We start from the raw sequence: 18,376 nt of genomic DNA, 5'->3' as shown, positions 1-18,376 counted from the left end.
TACCTATTTTCTTTTCTACTTTTTTGCAAGAGTTTTATCACTAATTATATAATTAATTTTATTTCTTCAGTTTATAAAATCACACCAAAACATTCATTCAGTAATGGACATTAATTCAGTTACCAGAGCGTGCGGCATGCTGTCTGTAACCCTCTTAGTAAAAACTCTCGTTAGTAAACTAACAACTTGTGCCATCTAGTGTACACAAAAGCACATCACAATATATTGTAAAAAGTTTTTAAACTCGCTACATCATAATTTTAGATCATTGAAAGCATTAACAATATTTTCATTACCAATAATTATGTCATCGTGTAGTAATAGTTTAAAGACACACATCTTATGAGAAAAAATTAGAAGATATACATTTTTGTATCACATTCACAATCCATATTCCATTCCATCTTCTACCGCTTTTCCGAACTACCTCGGGTCACGGGAGCCTGCGCCTATCTCAGGAGTCATCGGGCATCAAGGCAGGATACAGCCTGGATGGAGTGCCAACCCATCGCAGGGCACACACACTCACTCATTCACTCACACACTCACACCCTACGGACAATTTTTCCAGAGATGCCAATCAACCTACCATGCATGTCTTTGGACCAGGGGAGGAAACCGGAGTACCCGGAGGAAACCCCCGAGGCACGTGGAGAACATGCAAACTCCACACACACAATTCGGAAGCGGGAATCGAACCCCCAACCCTGGAGGTGTGAGGCGAACGTGCTAACCACTAAGCCACCGTGCCCCCCACAATCCATATGTCGTCTTTAAAAACAACTGTAATAACACTTTTTAAAGCTTATTTCTGTCATTATTCTGCTTCATGATCTCATGTCTTTCTTGATTCTTGGTGGCAGAATCATGGCAGAGCCTAAGGTTTTGTGTGGAGAGTGTTATTGTTGGTTCTGACATAACTTCGGTCTCGTCTTTGGCCCCCCCATTTCGTTACCTCGTTTGGCTTCCCTTAGGTGTTTCATCCCTGACGCCTGTCCCTTTCTAATTGTCCTTTGTTAATCTCTCTGTATCCGTCATCCTCTATTGGCGGACCGCGGGCCGGATCCGGACCTTTGCTTCGTTAAGTTAGTAGTTAACTTTGTTTTCTGTTTATGACGAGAGCATTTTAATTGTTACATTATGTTTGCTGTTTGTATGTTGTCAGTGTTTTTTTATTTAGAAAAAGAGGGCATTCCCCTAAAGCCACAGAGGCTGCAATACATAAAACTGTGGCTATCAAAATATATATAAATGGCCAGATAAAAAAATCATATCTTTTTTACAGTTTATCCAACTGGACTAAATTGAAAACAATTTTATTTAAAAAAAATATATTGTCCGGACCTCCGTTTGGAAGAAAATATGATGACCCGAGCTCTTGGAACTTTAATTGAATACCCCTGCCCTCTATGTTGCCCTGATGTCTGCTGTCATTTGCGCGTTCATTTTGCTAGTTTTGCTATGTTTGCATTGTTACCTTGCTTGTTATCGTGCCATGTGTTTGCCTGCCTTGCCTAACCTACCCTTGCTGTATTGCAGAGGTTGTCGCTGTTTGTATTTAGATTATTTTAGTAACGTTCTTGTTTTATTTCCTCGCGGGTCTTTGTTTTATATTTTTTGTTTGATAATTCAGTGTTTCTTTAACCCCTTACCCGCTGCCTGCAATTGGATTCTATTATTATAGAATTTTATGTAATGTTCTTTACATTATGTACAATAATTGTATTAAAATAACCAAAAATAACAAGCTGGGTTTCCACAAGTCACCATTAAATGAAATGCAAACCAACATCCTTTGTTCAATCTAGCTTCAGCAATTTTCCAACCAAGATTTTTGATTCAGTTGAACACTATTTTAACATGTTATTGTAGTCAAGTGTATTGAGATATTTGCAGTTTACTTCATCTTTTCACTCCCAATTTTCCCAATTCAGCTAAGAACTTGAAATGAATCAACAAACTCAGATTTTTAAGAAGTATTTTAATTAATTTACTTACAGTCCATACTGTTTGAAAGCTGTCCAGAATGCAGCGCAGTTATCAAGAAAAAGTCACTGGGAAAATCATTTCTAAGCACTTGCGTAGATGTAAAATTGAATTCATTTATTATAATATGCCATGATGGATGCATAGTTTCTCCTTAAGCAAATAACGGGGATTATTTAATTTTTCATTACTTTATTGCCTTCATTTCCCTGGTATACTCTTTATTAAATACCAATGTATGTCTAATGAAAAGTTGACATTATGTGATGTTTTTTTTAACAAAATTAGAGATGTACGCTGAAATAACCAACAATTTTGAAATATATTTGTGTCTTATTGTCATTGTAAGGTAACAATCAGCAGTCTTATTCAGCATCCTCCACAAGAGGAATTTCTGAAAAACAACAGTAAAATGAACATTAGTAAGTGCAACAATTTCTAAAAAAACTTAGTGTGCATTTACACCGCTAGGTGACAGCAGTCTATAGTCTTACCATCAGCAATGTCAATGCTTGGGCTTGTGGAGGCAGTCTCCTCCATAGAAGTGATGGCATTGGTTTTCTCAGATATGTTATTTAGTCCACCTGCATGGGAAGACGACGTCTGTACGCCTTGGAGACATTCTGATGTGTCTGAGATGCTATCACAGGTCTCAACCTCACCTGTCTCCAATGGCACTCCATTTTCACTTCCAGAGTACCCTGGATATGAGGGTGGGTTTTGTTCTTCTGAATGATGTGTGCCCCCCAGACCAGCAGGGGGCAGATCGCTTGGGGGGTGACAGTATGTACCACCTACAGCCTCTTCATAAGAGGGAAGGGGTACAGCAACGCCATCTACAACCAAGATATTTGGATCTCTGCTCTCATCCTGCTCTTCACTGAGATGAAAAAATATTTTAATTGATTAAATTGTATTACATTCAATCTACATTACAGCCAAATGGTTATGTATACCTGTACCTTGGACCTTGGGACTTGCATTTGAAGAGGAACATTTTGGTTGTGATCACTAAGAGCAGGGCTAGCAGCACACTGGTGGCTGTAAATGCTACCACTTTCCATGTAGTCAGCAGAGAATCCTGAAAACCAGGCCAGGTTGTCTCTATGGGAATATAACAGTGCTCTGTATAAAGCATCCAGGTACAATTGTGGATTAGACTATGGGAGAAATTGTAACTTGTTTTTTTTAGGAACCAGATAAATCACAAACCAGAGAAACAAACACCTGAATTAATTCTCGTATTAAAAATGCCCTGCCCTACTTTGCAAGAGTAAACTTAGCCTACCATCTTTGATGCAGTAGAACTGCATCTGTGGAAACCATTGGCCATACTGACAGGTGATGTACTTGTAGTCATTCGCTAGAGAGTAGCCAGGATAACAGTAGTATTCCACGACTGTCCCATGAATGTAGCGATCACATGGTTGTGGATGGCACATGTAATCTCCGTGTTCCATCATTGGGGGTAAGGAACAAGCTGGATCAGACAAACAGATTCAGATAACAATAATCTTAGCCCGGCCTCATTTTAGTGTAAGACATTCCACCATACAAAAAAACACTGTTAATAAGTTTTAATAATGCTATGTCAATTCTGAAAGATATGTCTCGAAAATGTGTGTACAAAGTCATGAGGAATTCACCCTCAACATCAAGGCACCGGGGTGGCGTGTCTGACCAGATGAGGTTATACATGCATTCTAGAAGCTCCGGTCCCTCCAGCTTGTAACCAGGGAAACACTGGTAGTGGACTACTGTTCCCACAGGCACAGAGAACTCCGTTTCTGAGATGTTCATGTAACTGTGTGGAGGTATCAGTGGGCGCAGGCAACCTGTGAAGAAAGAGGACCAATTCTGAAATTTCGTACTTTGAATATCTTGAAATGGACCCAGGATCCTAACTGGATGTTGATTTTCTACGGGTGGAACATCAAAGTTACAGTAATACCTTGTGAGCTAAACATGTTATGTTAGCAATATTACTCTTCGGACTTAAAACTTGTCCTACAAGGGAGACATATATTGTAATTGAAATGAATGCACTTGCATTTGTGACCCTGACTGTAAAAACCAAGCTAAAGTCATTTTTTGTGATTGAATGTTTTCTATATATTAAGTCATCATAAATAATGTGAAAAAACATTCTGACAATGTAACCTTAATATTTTTAAATAACCTTACAGTATATAATGCCTTTCATATAAACGGAGTGAAGCCATGTCAAAGAATGAAAACATAATGAAACTCTGATGTTTGTTATCTCATTACTAAATTGTGAGACTTTGATTTCCAAAGGCAGCGTCACATTTTATTCTATATTACAAAGTCTTTTTATTTAATTTGGTTTGATTATTTCTATAGCACATTTTGCATTGACACAGAGCAGCTTTACCGTTACACAAGTAAACACAAGAACAAACTGTAGGCATAAGAAAACATTGTTCAGAAATAAAGAAATCATAAAACACAGCAACACTACAAATTACATGTTATTATTGCAAATCTTGATTAAATGTACTCTAGCAATACTACATTATCTTTATAACTTATTGTCTGTTTGATTTTATTTTTTCTTTATTATTATTATTGTTATAGCGCTTTAACTGTTTATCAAACTTCCTGTTAGATGTAAATTAGTGATAGTAACTGTTCAAAAACATTATTTGTGAGTATGTAATCCAGTTTCACAAAGACTGATATTCTCAGCTATACTATGTGTTTGATAGGGCAGTTTATACGTAGGCAGAAGGTGGCACAGCAGTTTATAAGGTTTTGGGAAAAAGCGTACTTCACGTTAAAATAGAAGAGTCTCGAAGAATCATAAAGCAAATCAAACTGTATACATTTTCAATGACATTTGTTTCCAAAAAGGATTTATTGCATTATACCTTGACAGGTTGGCTGATTATCCCATGTCCCATCGGCTTGACAGACTGATTCCATAGTTTCCATGTCAGGGTACCTAATCTGAAATCCATCATGACAGCTAATGAGAAGGCTGTCCCCGGGTCTGTAGGGCTTATTTGTGACATCAGCATCCTCAATGAATGGAGGAAGACAATCTTTAAACAGAAAAAAGAATGCAAACAGTGATATAAATTATGATTGAATGGTACTATCTAAGGTATATATCCTTAACATAATTTAGTTGTGTATTATTTCAAATTTTATGAAGAAACTTTAATCAATTTTTAATCTAGCACAGAGCATTTTTTTACCATTACGTTTCAAATTGTACAATGCATAAAACATTGTAATATAAGAACGCTGCTTTGGATTTTAGATGAAATACTGAATAGTCTCACCCTCTGAAAGGCACACTGGTTTAAGGCTTGGTTTCCAGCCAAATGAACCATTAATGAAGCGCGTGCAGACAATCTTGCCTGGCCCCTTTAACCTGTAGCCTTCCACACAAGAGAACCTGGCCACTGAGTTTTCAAAGAACAAACCAGATTGTGGAGTTCGGACTCCATGTTCAGGAACAGCAGGATCCTTGCAAAACGGCTCCACTGAAAGAACCAAAACGCAAACAAAATCATGCATTCAAAGCAAAAACGGTTGTCCCCCCTATGGCCAATTATCTGTTTGGTGACACTGCTGGTGATAGAACGTACAATTGTGTTTTAACACTCCCATCTAAACACCTTTCTGCTGAGTATTTGTATCACTGAATGTAATTCTGAGAATTATATTGTAAACAATAGGGGTTTAGGGCCTACTTTTTATGAGAGAGTTTTAATGCTTATTTTGAATATCAAGCTTTGTTATGTACAAAGGTTATTCAATATACAACTGTGAACTAGCAATGTCAGGGTTTTTAGAGACTGTAATTACATGACAGAACCTTTAACTAATGCGCCAATAACTTCAACTTCAAATATTACAGCAAAATGTAGCCTATCACATGGGTGTCCATATTTGATATTTTTCGTATACAGTTATATGATTAAGTTATTTTTGTGTTCCCTTACCTTCTGAGTTAACCGGGAAGGCGGTGACCAGACAAGGAAGGAGGAGGATACAGAGAATAATATGACTGCAGACAGGATGTCCAAACGGAGATTTCTTGCCTTCATTATCACCATGGTGAAACATCTTTCACTGGATAAAATGCATCAGGTCACAATGGTCTGAAATGACAATGCTAAAAAACTAGGTAAACCGTTAAAATATGAAATCTAACTGAATTGCATCATGGATTTTCAGCCCTCTCGAATCTCCTCGTCGACGCGCTGAACGTGATGGCCAATAAATCCCCATATCAGTTCGCAAATACCAAAAGAGTATTTTCGTTGAATCGTGTATCGCATATCCGACACACATTATTGTGCATTATTGAAATAACTTCAGTAGACCAGAATAAGGCTCGCGCAACATAATGATGCTGTCTTTTTTTGTAATGATGCTGTCTTATGTGCGATGATGATGAAAAACACGTCATATGAGTCACTGGTCTACCTTGCCCCCTTTTTTAAAAGACCCGTTTAGGCCATAGCCTATAAGAATTAAACGGGGCTAATAATACTGTAGGGTTCGGTTACCTACCCGATGAAGCTGGACATCGAAAGTCAATTTCTTCGCAGTTTCACCATAGAGCTCTGCTGATTATTAATGGAATAATCACGTCACTTCGGCTAATCTGGACCACTGACCACAAATGGAAAAGTGTATTGAAAGCAAAATGACTCTGCCTGTGACTTAGTAGGTGATCTCGTGATGTGTAAATCAATTGTACAGGTCAAAGTACCTAACTGGGGTGTTATAAAACGAGCTATTGAAATGCAACACTTTTGCAGCAAAATACAGTCAAATAAATGCAAACAACCCCTTACAAAATACAAACCTGTGATTTTTGGAATTCCCCCTCAATTGGGGTTACTTTAAGACAATTGGTAGGCTAATCAAAAGTTTTATAATATATTTGAAAAATGTTTCAAAGCAAAAACACGTTATGGCTGTTAATACAGCTGCAAAACATTTTTAAATGTAAATTTCTATTCCGATATTATTCTAATTTGTATAAAATAATCTGAAAAGGTGTTAATGTAAGTAAACAAATCATATCACTTTACAAAATAGGAACAACAATGTTACAAAACTCAGTTATTTCTTTTCAACATAAAGAACACTCTTGCTGCCATCTGTTGGACAATTTCAAAATTACATCTGAATAAAAAAGCCTCTACTATTGGGTTCTAGTACAATGTATAAGGCGTGTTCGAACGATTTTAAAGTTGCACTCCAAAGAGCGAGGAACGAGGACGAGGTGGCTTCTCAAACCTGTCAACATTTGGTTACCTAAATTCTGGAGAGCCCTTCCGTACGGAGGATTCATAAGCAAGGATGCATTGGTGTGTCCTTTCCTCACATCCTAAGGGGTGGAGCTAAGACATCAGGACGCTCAAATAAGAAATAAAGAAGCATCTTTTTATTTGTATACACATTTATATACTTTGACCCACTCATATGGGTTGGTTAACATGGCAAAATTATTCTCTGTAACACGACACAATCTTTAACCACATTTTTAAGTAAAAACTGTTTTACACATTGAGGTATTACGTCTCAACATTCATTTAAAAAGTATAGCATTTATGTTTTGGAGACACTTTCTTGAAACTCAGCATATTCTGGCGGATTGCATTCTTGTGCAGCGTTTTTACGACTGCGCAAATAACGCACCAGAAACAACACAGCAAAAACAGCCACTAGTATGAATATGATCAGCCCAGCGTACTCTCCTGGGGTCGAAAGAGACCCCATGGCTAAGTAATTCGAGGACGGTGTTCTCGGTACTTTATCTGATGGTAATGTGAGGGTGCATTCAGTTCCGTTAACGAGGATAAACGGATCATGGCAAGCACATTTATAACTTCCTATGATATTTTCGCATATCTGTGCACAATCATGGTTCGACTCGCATTCGTCTATATCCTCGCAGTTGGTTCCGCTTTTAACAAAACCAGCCGGACACCAGCAAGATCCGTCTCTTGAACAGAAAGCATCACAAACTGAAGATGCGCAGAAGACGTCGCAGAGACGTGGATCTTTTTCATTAGGAACGAATCGATTTCTACATGAGCATGTGTATCCAAAAGGGACAGGAGTACATTTATGTTCACAGGGCGCGTACATGCACTGCGCATTGTCCAGGATGACCACACTGGATGAGCCACTTCCCTTGCAAAGGTTTCTTTGATTACTTTCACACAAAAATCCGTCCAGCTTTTCACTGCACGATCTCTCCACCCATCTTCTGTCGCTGGAGACGGAAACGCAGAGTGGGGAACATTCCATGCTTTCGCTCGCCCAGTTGGCGAATCCCGTGCTTTGCGCACCGCTGGTCCACTTGTATCCGCGTAATAAACTTGTGTTACTTGAACACGTACCCTCTGGGAGATACAACCCTATCCAAAAGTTTCCTATCATATTATCAAGAAGGAATCCGACAACGTCATTTGATTCCTTCGATCGGACAGACATTAATTGTCCACCCTGTTCTTTGCAGTTCTCACGAGCCGTTTGAAAGTCCACTGGCATTTGGTTGATATTTGAAAAACCTTTAGCGTTTTTGGAGCAGGCGCAGCGTTGTACAGTTCCCACACAGGGTGAAATTAACATGAAAAACAAGATTGTTTGACTAAAAGAATCCATTCTATTTGATCCTAATGGGAAAAACTTGAGCTCTAGCTGGGTGAACAAACGGAGTGCTTTGCATGTGCCTATACCTCTAGAATGCGTATGCTGAAGACGAAGGTAAACATAGGAAGGAAACCACGCCTGATGAGTGTCTCTAGTGCATTTACCCCACTTCCCACTCTCCGAAAAATCCAGTAGCAAGTAATAAAATAAAGTAATATTATTTTCCTGTTCTCTTTAAATAGCAGCCAAGGTTGACGTCTATTCTCGTCCCGGAGGCACTGAAAATATTGTCAGGCATACAAAATTGTTCAGAACATTTTGAGCATTTTAAGTTTGCCTCTGAGAAGTAAAACATATTTAATTAAGCAATTTTGTGGTGCTTGAAATTGGACATTTAAAAGTTTTGCTTTTTACACATTACAAAAGTAAAATAAGGCACATAGATCGCCAATTTATGGATATATTCTTTGCTATTTCAATTCAATACTTAAATGTCAATAATCTATTAAAGACATCTATCAAATTATAAACACATTGCAACAGTCATTTCAACAGCACACTGAATCTCATTTTATTTTACATAAAAATATGTTATGCATTTTGATCAATTCAACCCCGTTAAAGCCAAAGGATATTACATTTTGTGAGGATGGATAAATTAATAATCCCAAAGACGTCAAATTTCTTTTTCAACAAAAAACATTTGCGAAATTTCTTTATATTTAAACCGAGATGACCCATCGCCTAAATAATTAAAAAAGTTTTAAGTCTAAAGTATGAAACACAACATTAGCAAACATGTAAAATATGAAATCAGTGTCATCACAATTTTTTTATAAAAAAATGGAATAAAAAAAATACAACATTTAAAACACACAATAGGCCAACGCCCAACGTTTGATTTACTATATATCACTTCCTGTGAGTTTTTTTATACTTTTCAAAAATAAAACACGATATCTGAATTTTAGTTTGGAGGACAGTTTCCACCCAAAATTATTTTAAAGGTTTCCAGGTGTTTGAATTATAGTGAGACAGTCCATCTTCGTGATGTCTGTCCTGCTGACAAAATATGTAACATTTACATGTAGGCAAAGCTAAATTAATGTAATTGACATTTCAATTCCACATATACTTAAAAAACTAGCGATGGTTTTTTTCTACATTGTCCAGTCCAGATGAAACCCAGCAATAGTTATCAGCAGTGACATTTTCCTTGGTAGTCTTTCTTGAACGTTTCCATCGGTAGATGACAATGACCGACGTGATCACAATAAGTATAAGCAATGGAATAACTGAACCTACCACACACAGTAAAATCCAAGAACTCCCGAGGAAACTTTCTGGGATAGAGCGTTTGATAGAGTCTGTTTTCGTATCTTGGTTAGGTGACATGGGACTGACTGTTGATCCATAACCGTCAGGTGACTGACTCAAGAGTGTGATTAGTGTGTCTTTATTTTCTTGGGACGTTGGGGTGTCCTGAGGTTTCTCTGTGGGATTCGGAATGCAGCTGATGCCATTTTCAGCTAAACTAAAATGTTGCGTGCAGGAGCACCTGTAGCTACCCAAAGTATTCAGGCACGTGTGTTCACACGGCCTATTAAGACATTCATCGATATCTATACATGTCCCATTGGCTTTAGGTGATGAGCTGTATCCCGCGTAGCAGTAACAAGAGAATGAGCCCTGTGAATTGAGACAGCCCTGCTCACATCTGTGTTCGGTGCATTCGTCCAAATCTTCACATTTTCCGGCGAGAAGACTGAAACCGGGTTTACACTCGCAAAAGTAGCCTCCCGGTTTGTTGTGACACCTATGTTCCCCACAGATGCTTTGACGGCATTCATCGATATCGACGCAGCTGACGTTGTCCCGCGCAAGCTGAAATCCATCCAGACATTTACATGAAAAACCAGCGGGTGTCGATTCGCATTTTGACTCGCAATGTGAATGTTCGCAGTTGTTTCTGTGAGCACAACTAAATGTGTCATCTCTCAAGTAATAACCTTCGCGACATTCACAACGAATCCCTCCAGCTGTTTCTGAACAAATGTGATCGCAACCTCCGTTTTTGTGCTTGCAACTTTTTGCATCCCGTGCGCAAAAACGCTCTGACTTTGTCCAGCCGAATGGACCCAGTTTGTTATCACACAATGAGTGAATTAGTTCACTGTCCGCCGAGCCACTGCACCTGATTTCAGCAAATGTTCCATGTGGTAACATTGCCAACCCGTCTTGTTGAGTTAGTGGTTTGGATAAAAATGGAAGATTATAACTGACATCAACAGGTTCTTCCAGCGTTATGGGTTTGCACGTGCCTCGGAAAAGATATTTGCACATATAAAAGGCGTCGTCTTTGCAAGAGCCATCTGACCATTTGAGATCATCCGATAACGAAACCGATACGCACCTTTTCTCTGTGCATGTAGGCGAAGGCTTCTTTTTCCAATTGGAATATCTGGAATGGTTTGTCTCAGACGTCCATCTGAAGCCATGCAACTCCGCGTTGAAATCTGTACAGCGTCCTTTAGGCAGCACGAGACCTATCCAAAGTTTAGATGTTAGGACGGATTGATCGCCTGCTGCTAAAAGAGCCGATGTGAGGTTCTCTAATTCACCGTGCTGACTAACCGTTACCAAATTGCCTCCATAGTTGATACAGTTCTCATGTGCCCTTTCAAAAATGTCCCTCTCCAAATGTAACGTAAAGCAAGCGCTGGGTGTGCACGTAGTGGTTACTCGATTGGTTCCGCCGGCTTCAAGAATGGACAGCACCAGAATCATCACACGCATCATCACGTCACTTTCATCAATACAAACTATTCGGCAATATTTAATATATTTCTGAGAGTAGAAAATCTCCTTGGTAGGCCTCTCAAGTTCCAAATAAACACTGCGTTCTTGGTGACTTACTCAAACTAACGCATCCTGTCGAGTGCATAACTACAACGGAAATTATTTAAGAAACAGGCCTCCATTCCTGTTTAGTTCCTGTCCCTGAAAAAAGAAACAATTGCCTTTGCTGTTCATTGTTTTGACTAGTTTCCCAGTTGTATACAATATAGGCGCCCTAGTTTTAAAATAGTAGTTTTAGATTAGTTCTAAATTTTACTTTTAGAATTGGCTCTGATTAATGATCAATTTATGTCCTCTTTAAATAATTTTAGGTTCAATGCTATCATGAATCAGCCAGTATTATTTATATTGAGATATAAACAATGATGAGAAGTGCAACAAGAAAACAGTGGTAGCCTCAATTAATTTAGCATAACAGGAGTTATAAAATACTGTAAGTCAAATGTATTCTCTTTCCCCGTAAGAAAATATTTGTGGGCTTTTGGGAGTGCATGAATATATATATGAAATGTGAATATACAATGTGTTCTTTTCTATATTTTGCACGGAAACAGCTATACAACATGGCTTTGCCTTTCCATTGTGTCTGTTGCCTGCATGTACCATAAATGCAACTATGGATCACATCCTGTGTTTGTGTTGAGCGAGCCAGTGCCTGTGTTTCAATAGCAGGAAATGACCCAAGACACCCTTCCGGTGAGTTCTCTTGGACCCAATGTTAATGCAGGTTATTTTTTCTTTGTCATCAGGAATTGTGCTCTTTACTATACAATTTTACATTATACAGGGAGGTTGTAAGAGTAACACAAAGTGATTGAAAAATGATGACACGATTGAACTTGGTTGATCCTTGATCTTCTGAATATATCTCTGGTACTGTATTTCAATATGAATGTTTTATGGAAAATATGTAAAAACTATAAAACAATTCGAACATAATAAATGTAACTTTCTTGACTAATAAATACACATTTTTGATCACTCCAATGAAGCTCTGAATCATAATCATACTAACAGTATTTATATCTGGCACATTTTCTGAAGAAGAGTCGTTCTTTTTTTTTCTGTTTCAGCACACAAAACAAGCCATTGTTCCTTTGTAAACAAACAGCTGTTGCAAGACACTTCCTCCACCTTTCCCAGCAATGTCACACTATGGCAGGAATAACAGCAAGAGCTTCTCCAAGGAAATTTCTGATATTTTTCTGATATATTTTAGAAATTGAACTTATGGTAAAAAAAGTATAAAACTATATCTGAAAGGCTATCTGTCTTACTTTTTAAGAAGAAAAATTAATCGGACAAAGAAGCATTGGGTATTGTCTTGGGAGCTCTACAAAGCTTTGTAAATAGACAATTTCCTTCCTCTGTAGGCTCTAAACAGTTTGATTTGTTTAAAGTTATGTGTTGATTGTGGTTACATGCTTGTTGTCATCCATAACTATGTCATGGTTTTCTTCCATCGAGGTTATAGCACCACCATATAGTCTAATGCACATCTTTTACCAAAAATCAACCAGCATAGTATAATATTTGCAATAAGGCTAGACTTTAATAGGCTATACAACTCTAAAAAATATTTTTCAGTCAAATGTGCTTTACAGGATGTGCTTTACTTAACTGATACCTTTACAGCAATGACATTAATTCATACCAAAGTAAGAGGGAACACAGAAAAAAATAAATGAAGCCAAGAGAGAAAATGGTGGGAAATCCGTTAATGACCTATAGGTGTCGCCAAACGTAAAGCTTGAACCCTTTTCCTATCAAAAGATTAAGGTGATAAAAGGCTTCATTTATTATATCTTAAAGGGATAGTTAACCCAAAAATAGAATACTCGCTCACAGTTGTTTCAAACCTGTATACATTTATTTATTTGGTTGAACACAGTGAAAGATATTTGGATGAACACTTGCAACCAAACAGGTCTTGGGCTCCTTTTACTACAATATTAGTACATTTTACAATGGTAGTCAAAAGTGCCAGCAACTTGAGTTGCTGCGAAAATGCTTTTCTCTTTTACAGCCTCAGACCAGCTTCTGCAAGACGCTTCAAAACAGCCTTTAGCTGCACATTGTGGTCTTCAATGGATTTACCTGAAATAAGGACATCATCCAGGTATGGCTGGACTCCTTGAATTCCAGCGAACAGAGTGTCCATAAATCTTAGAAAAGTTGAAACAGTTGTTGACAGTCCAAAATGCAATCGCAGAGGTCGGATAAGAACATGGGTGTTAATAGTTAGCAAGTCTGCTGCTTTGTCATCCACTGGAAGTTGTTGGTAAGCTTGCTTCAAACCAAGATTAGAAAAGTTCAGATGGTGGGGGTATGGGGTTTACATCAGGCTTAAGAGTTGTATTACCAGCAGAATGATTGTCACCGCAAATTCTAAGACTCCCATCTTTTTTTGCTACTGTCACTATGGGTGTGGCCCATCTTGCATATCGTACATGTTGGAAAATCCCTTGTGCCAGATCTAGCCGTGGCTTCTAAAGCAAAAGGAGCTGGCCGTGCCTTAAACAAACATGGGGATGCTGTGGAATCAATGTCAATAGAGATTGGGGGTGCTCGGCAGGCACCAATGTCCTGAAAAAACTCTGCTTCCCTTTCGAGGGAACTCGCACTGCGTCGCCATGGCAACGCTTTGGGGAACGCCTCAGCGTGACCAGCTCTGAGCACGTGTGTCAACATCGTCCAGTAGTGGAACGCTACGTCATAGATGACGTATGGACCAGGCGGTATAAAACGACATCCGAAATAGTGAACTTCAGCTCTTTTCTTCTCAGCAACGGCTCTGTGTGTAGTGTGTGTTTGTCTAGTTAAAAGAAGCGTGAGTGTGTTCTGTAAAAGAAGTGTGTTTGGTTAGCCAGTTTGCTAACATGTCAGAGAAAAGTTTCAGACATTGTGCTCCTCCTTGTTCGCGTTTTATCACGAGCAATGATACGCATGATCTCTGTGTAGTCTGTCTGGGAGCGGAGCATGCACAGTCAGCGCTCGAGGGAGCTGACTGTGAAGCCTGTGGACTTTTACCACAGCGTACGCTCCGTTCCCGTTCAGCACTATTTGATAAGCACGGCCAGGTGCGAGCTCCGCGTGGTGATGGTCCCACTTTTGCCGAGGCAGAGCGGAATCTTCGCTCGTGGGGCTCGCAGATGGACGTCAGGGAGGCTGAAGAGACATGCTCCGGCTTCTCTTTACCCTCCGTAGCTTCCACCTCTCTCTCTGCTGAGTCGGGAGCACGCACTGCGGTTTCTCCCGCTCAGAGAGGGAGTCCGGTTCGGCAAAGTTCTGCATCTGAGGATGTAGACATAACTGGTATCGAAGCAGGAGAGTTAGATTGTGTTCCCCCTCTTGCTGCTTCGGTTCACGCCGATCTGGTTGAAGTCATGACAGCTGCGGTAGCCCAACTAACAATAGACTGGCCCGCAGATAAACCTAACGCTCGTCCTGAGAACAAGATGGACGAGCGATGTCTCAAGCATAGCACACAACACTCACGACGCAAACTCCCTTTCTTTTCTGACCTACATCAGGAGGTGTGTAAGTCGTGGCAGCATCCATCTACCGCACGAGTATTCACGCCACAGACTTGCATTTATTCTAATGTTCAGGGCTATAAAGAAAGAGGTTACGGGGCGATGCCGAGAATAGAACAGACGCTTGCGAGCTATCTGTCTCCATCCACGGCTTCGTCCCTAAAAGCCCCTACCTTGCCATCAAAGCCATGCAGGGTGACATCGACTTTGATTGGCAAGGCATATGCGGCAGCAGGGCAGTCCGGGGCTTGCTTACACTCTGTGGCACTACTTCAGGCGTATCAAGCAGATGCGCTACGTGAATTGGTCGACACGGGAGTGGTGGCGGCGGACGTTTTACAACCCGTCCGTCATGCTATGGATGTTTCTCTCCGTGCTACTCGTGAGGCTGCCCGTTCCTTGGGCCGCTCCATGGGCGCTATGGTAGCCACTGAGAGGCATTTATGGTTGAACCTGTCAGACATGAAACCTTCTGACAAGTCATTTCTCCTAGACGCCCCATTATCCCCTACGGGCCTTTTCGGCAACGCTGTAGACACCGTTGTTGAGAGGTTCGAGGAGGCTAAGAAACAGGCTGCGGCATTTAAACTTTATCTCCCCCGCCGCGGAGAAACTCCCGGGGCGGCTGGGCGGGTACAGCCACAAGCGTCCACTAGCTATTGTGAGCGTCAGAGGCAGAGTGTTGCTTCTCAAGCCCCACCCCAGAAGGACGGGGCTCCGGGAAGACATTATCATTCGCAGCCTTACATACCTAGGACTGACCTGAGGGCGGTCATTCAGGCAAGGAAAGGGGAAAACGAGCGGGGAGCGTGCGCTCGCACCTCATTATACGGTGCCCGTTCCTCCTCAGTTCCCCAGAAGGGTTCAGCCGGCTCTGCCAATCGAGGTTTGCCGAGCCGTAGCGGTTCCCGTTATGATGTCACCAGACAGGGTTTTGTACACCGAGGTGTGCTCCGAGCAGACTCTGGTGATGGAACAAGAAGTTCTAGCCAAGTCGGAACATCTGTCGGTTCAACATCGAGATGTTGTTCTCGCACATATGGAGGAGCTAGGGCTGAGGCTGAATACATAGAAAAGTGTGCTTTCTCCAGTACAGAGAACCACTTTTTTAGGACTAATATGGGACTCCATCACGATGCAGGTGCGGCTCGCGCCTGCTCGTATTTTTGCACTCCTGTCAGCCGTTTGCAGCCCAGTGTTGGGAAGCAGTTGTCGGCGCGTTGCACTGACAACCGATTCTTCTCTCGCAGGTTGCGGAGCTGTTATGGAAGGCCAATTGGGTCAAAACCGATGGGGGAGCCACTTTCGATCTTGGCACATAAATTGCCTAGAGATGATGGCAGTGTTCCTGGCGTTGGAACACTTTCTCCCACAGCTCAGAGGCCAGCATGTGCTTGTCAGGGCAGACAACACAGCTGTGGTCTCATATATAAATCACCAAGGGGATCTACGGTCACAGCAGATCCTCCTGTGGTCTCAGGGGACGCTCCTCTCCTTGAGGGCAGTCTATATCCCCTGTCACCTGAACCGAGGAGTAGACATCTTGTCGAGACAGGAGCTGAGGCCGGGGGAATGGATACTCCACCCAGAGGTGGTGGAGCGGATTTGGATGAGGTTTTGCTGGGCAGAGGTAGATCTGTTCGCGACTCAGGTAAGTATGACACAGGTGTGGCCGAGGCTTCACCTGTACGCTTTTCCCCCGATCGCTCTACTCCCGGGAGTTCTGGAAAGGGTGCGCAGGGACGGAGTTTGCCTACTGTTGGTAGCCCCATTCTGGCCGGCCCGAGTATGGTTCTCAGACATCATAGACCTGTTGGAGAACTCTCCATGGGAGATTCCTTTGAGGAGGGACCTCCTCTCTCAAGCGGAGGGTCAAATACATCACCCACGCCCGGAGTTATGGAAACTATGGGTTTGGCCTCTGAGAGGGCTAGCCTCTTAAACACTGGTCTCTCAGCCGAGGCTGTGGAGACCATACTTAATTCCAGAGCTCCTTCTACAAGGAAGCTTTATGCCTTAAAGGGGAGAGTCTTCACTACTTGGTGTTAAGCTCACTGCATGGACCCTGTAAACTGCCCGGTTTCAACAGTACTTGAGTTCCTGCAAGATCGTTTTGCTGCAGACTTATCCCCATCTACCTTAAAGGTTTATATGGCAGCCATTTCTGCCTTTCATGTTCGGCTAGGGGGCATACCTGTTGGTAGAGACCCCTTGGTTCTACAGTTTCTTCGTGGTGCTCGCAGGTTGAGACCTGTGAGCCACACTAGGGTACCTACCTGGGACTTGGCTACAGTTCTCGAGGGACTGTCAGCTCCTCCCTTTGAACCGATTGATTCGGTCGCTCTAAAGTTTCTCACTCTTAAGACTGTCTTCCTGTTGGCTATTACTTCTCTCAAGAGAGTGGGAGATCTTCAGGCCTTGTCGGTTTCCCCTACGTGCCTTGAATTTGCTCCTGGTTTGGTTAAGGCGTTCCTTTTCCCCTGGGCAGGATACGTGCCTAAGGTTATGGATAATGTACCGAGACCCATTACCTTGCAAGCATTCTGTCCTCCACCTTTCAGGAGCCAGGACCAGGAAAGGTTAAATTTGTCGTGTCCAGTGCGAGCACTGGACTCGTATGTACACAGAACTGCGGCTTGGAGGAAAGCGCAGCAGCTCTTCGTATGTTTTGGTTCACCGAAGAAAGGTCAGTCGGCAACCAAGCAAACCATCAGCAGATGGATAGTTGAGACAATCTCTCTGGCCTATGAGGCCTCTGGCAGACCATCGCCTTTGGATGTCAGAGCTCATTCTACTAGGGGTATGGCGGCCTCCGTAGCCTTAAGGTCGGGGGCGTCTATGCGGGACGTGTGTGATGCGGCAGGCTGGTCCTCTCCGCTCACATTCGTGAGATTTTATAGTCTGGACATGAATCTCACCCCGGGAGCCCAGGTGCTTGTGTCTTCCACGTGACATTTTTGTACACACATACAGGCATTTGGGCGTATGGCGGTTTGGGTATTTCGTTCCCCAAAGCGTTGCCATGGCGACGCAGTGCGAGTTCCCTCGAAAGGGAACGTCTCGGGTTACGTCTGTAACCCTTGTTCCCTGAGAAGGGAACGAGACACTGCGTCACCTTGCCATACTCCCTACATCCCTGTAAGCCTTTTGCTTCGAAGTTTTTCGAGCTGAAGTTCACTATTTCGGATGTCGTTTTATACCGCCTGGTCCATACGTCATCTATGACGTAGCGTTCCACTACTGGACGATGTTGACACACGTGCTCAGAGCTGGTCACGCTGAGGCGTTCCCCAAAGCGTTGCCATGGCGACGCAGTGTCTCGTTCCCTTCTCAGGGAACAAGGGTTACAG

General features: G+C 41.7%; 3 protein-coding genes across 4 annotated transcripts; all 3 read right to left on the bottom strand.

The window, feature by feature from the left end:
* Nucleotides 1–1,961: 1,961 nt before the first annotated feature.
* On the bottom strand, nucleotides 1,962–6,664 carry susd4 (sushi domain containing 4). 2 transcript variants are annotated; one of them, XM_056767098.1, is made up of 9 exons: nucleotides 6,535–6,664; nucleotides 5,961–6,090; nucleotides 5,295–5,498; nucleotides 4,878–5,051; nucleotides 3,633–3,821; nucleotides 3,275–3,466; nucleotides 2,949–3,090; nucleotides 2,481–2,866; nucleotides 1,962–2,380 (listed from the first exon to the last, which is right to left on the bottom strand). In XM_056767098.1, exons 2-9 carry the CDS (start codon nucleotides 6,082–6,084, stop codon nucleotides 2,352–2,354), a joined length of 1,440 nt encoding a protein of 479 aa, XP_056623076.1. In that variant the 5' UTR covers nucleotides 6,085–6,090; nucleotides 6,535–6,664; the 3' UTR covers nucleotides 1,962–2,351. The 2 variants fall into 2 exon arrangements, with proteins under 2 accessions (XP_056623076.1, XP_056623077.1); XM_056767099.1 differs by having other exon boundaries at nucleotides 5,961–6,119; nucleotides 6,535–6,659.
* A 731-nt stretch (nucleotides 6,665–7,395) lies between these two features.
* On the bottom strand, nucleotides 7,396–8,917 carry LOC130437392 (thrombomodulin). The gene has a single exon (XM_056768767.1). The coding sequence runs from the start codon at nucleotides 8,641–8,643 to the stop codon at nucleotides 7,582–7,584; it is 1,062 nt and encodes a 353-aa protein (XP_056624745.1). The 5' UTR covers nucleotides 8,644–8,917; the 3' UTR covers nucleotides 7,396–7,581.
* Nucleotides 8,918–9,177: 260 nt separating this feature from the next.
* Nucleotides 9,178–11,553, bottom strand: LOC130437391 (complement component C1q receptor). Its single transcript, XM_056768766.1, has one exon. It carries the CDS (start codon nucleotides 11,428–11,430, stop codon nucleotides 9,775–9,777), a length of 1,656 nt encoding a protein of 551 aa, XP_056624744.1. The 5' UTR covers nucleotides 11,431–11,553; the 3' UTR covers nucleotides 9,178–9,774.
* Nucleotides 11,554–18,376: the final 6,823 nt, after the last annotated feature.

This window comes from Triplophysa dalaica, chromosome 15, assembly GCF_015846415.1.
Source record: "Triplophysa dalaica isolate WHDGS20190420 chromosome 15, ASM1584641v1, whole genome shotgun sequence".
NCBI lineage: Eukaryota > Metazoa > Chordata > Actinopteri > Cypriniformes > Nemacheilidae > Triplophysa > Triplophysa dalaica.
This window is presented reverse-complemented; position numbering and strand designations above follow the sequence as displayed.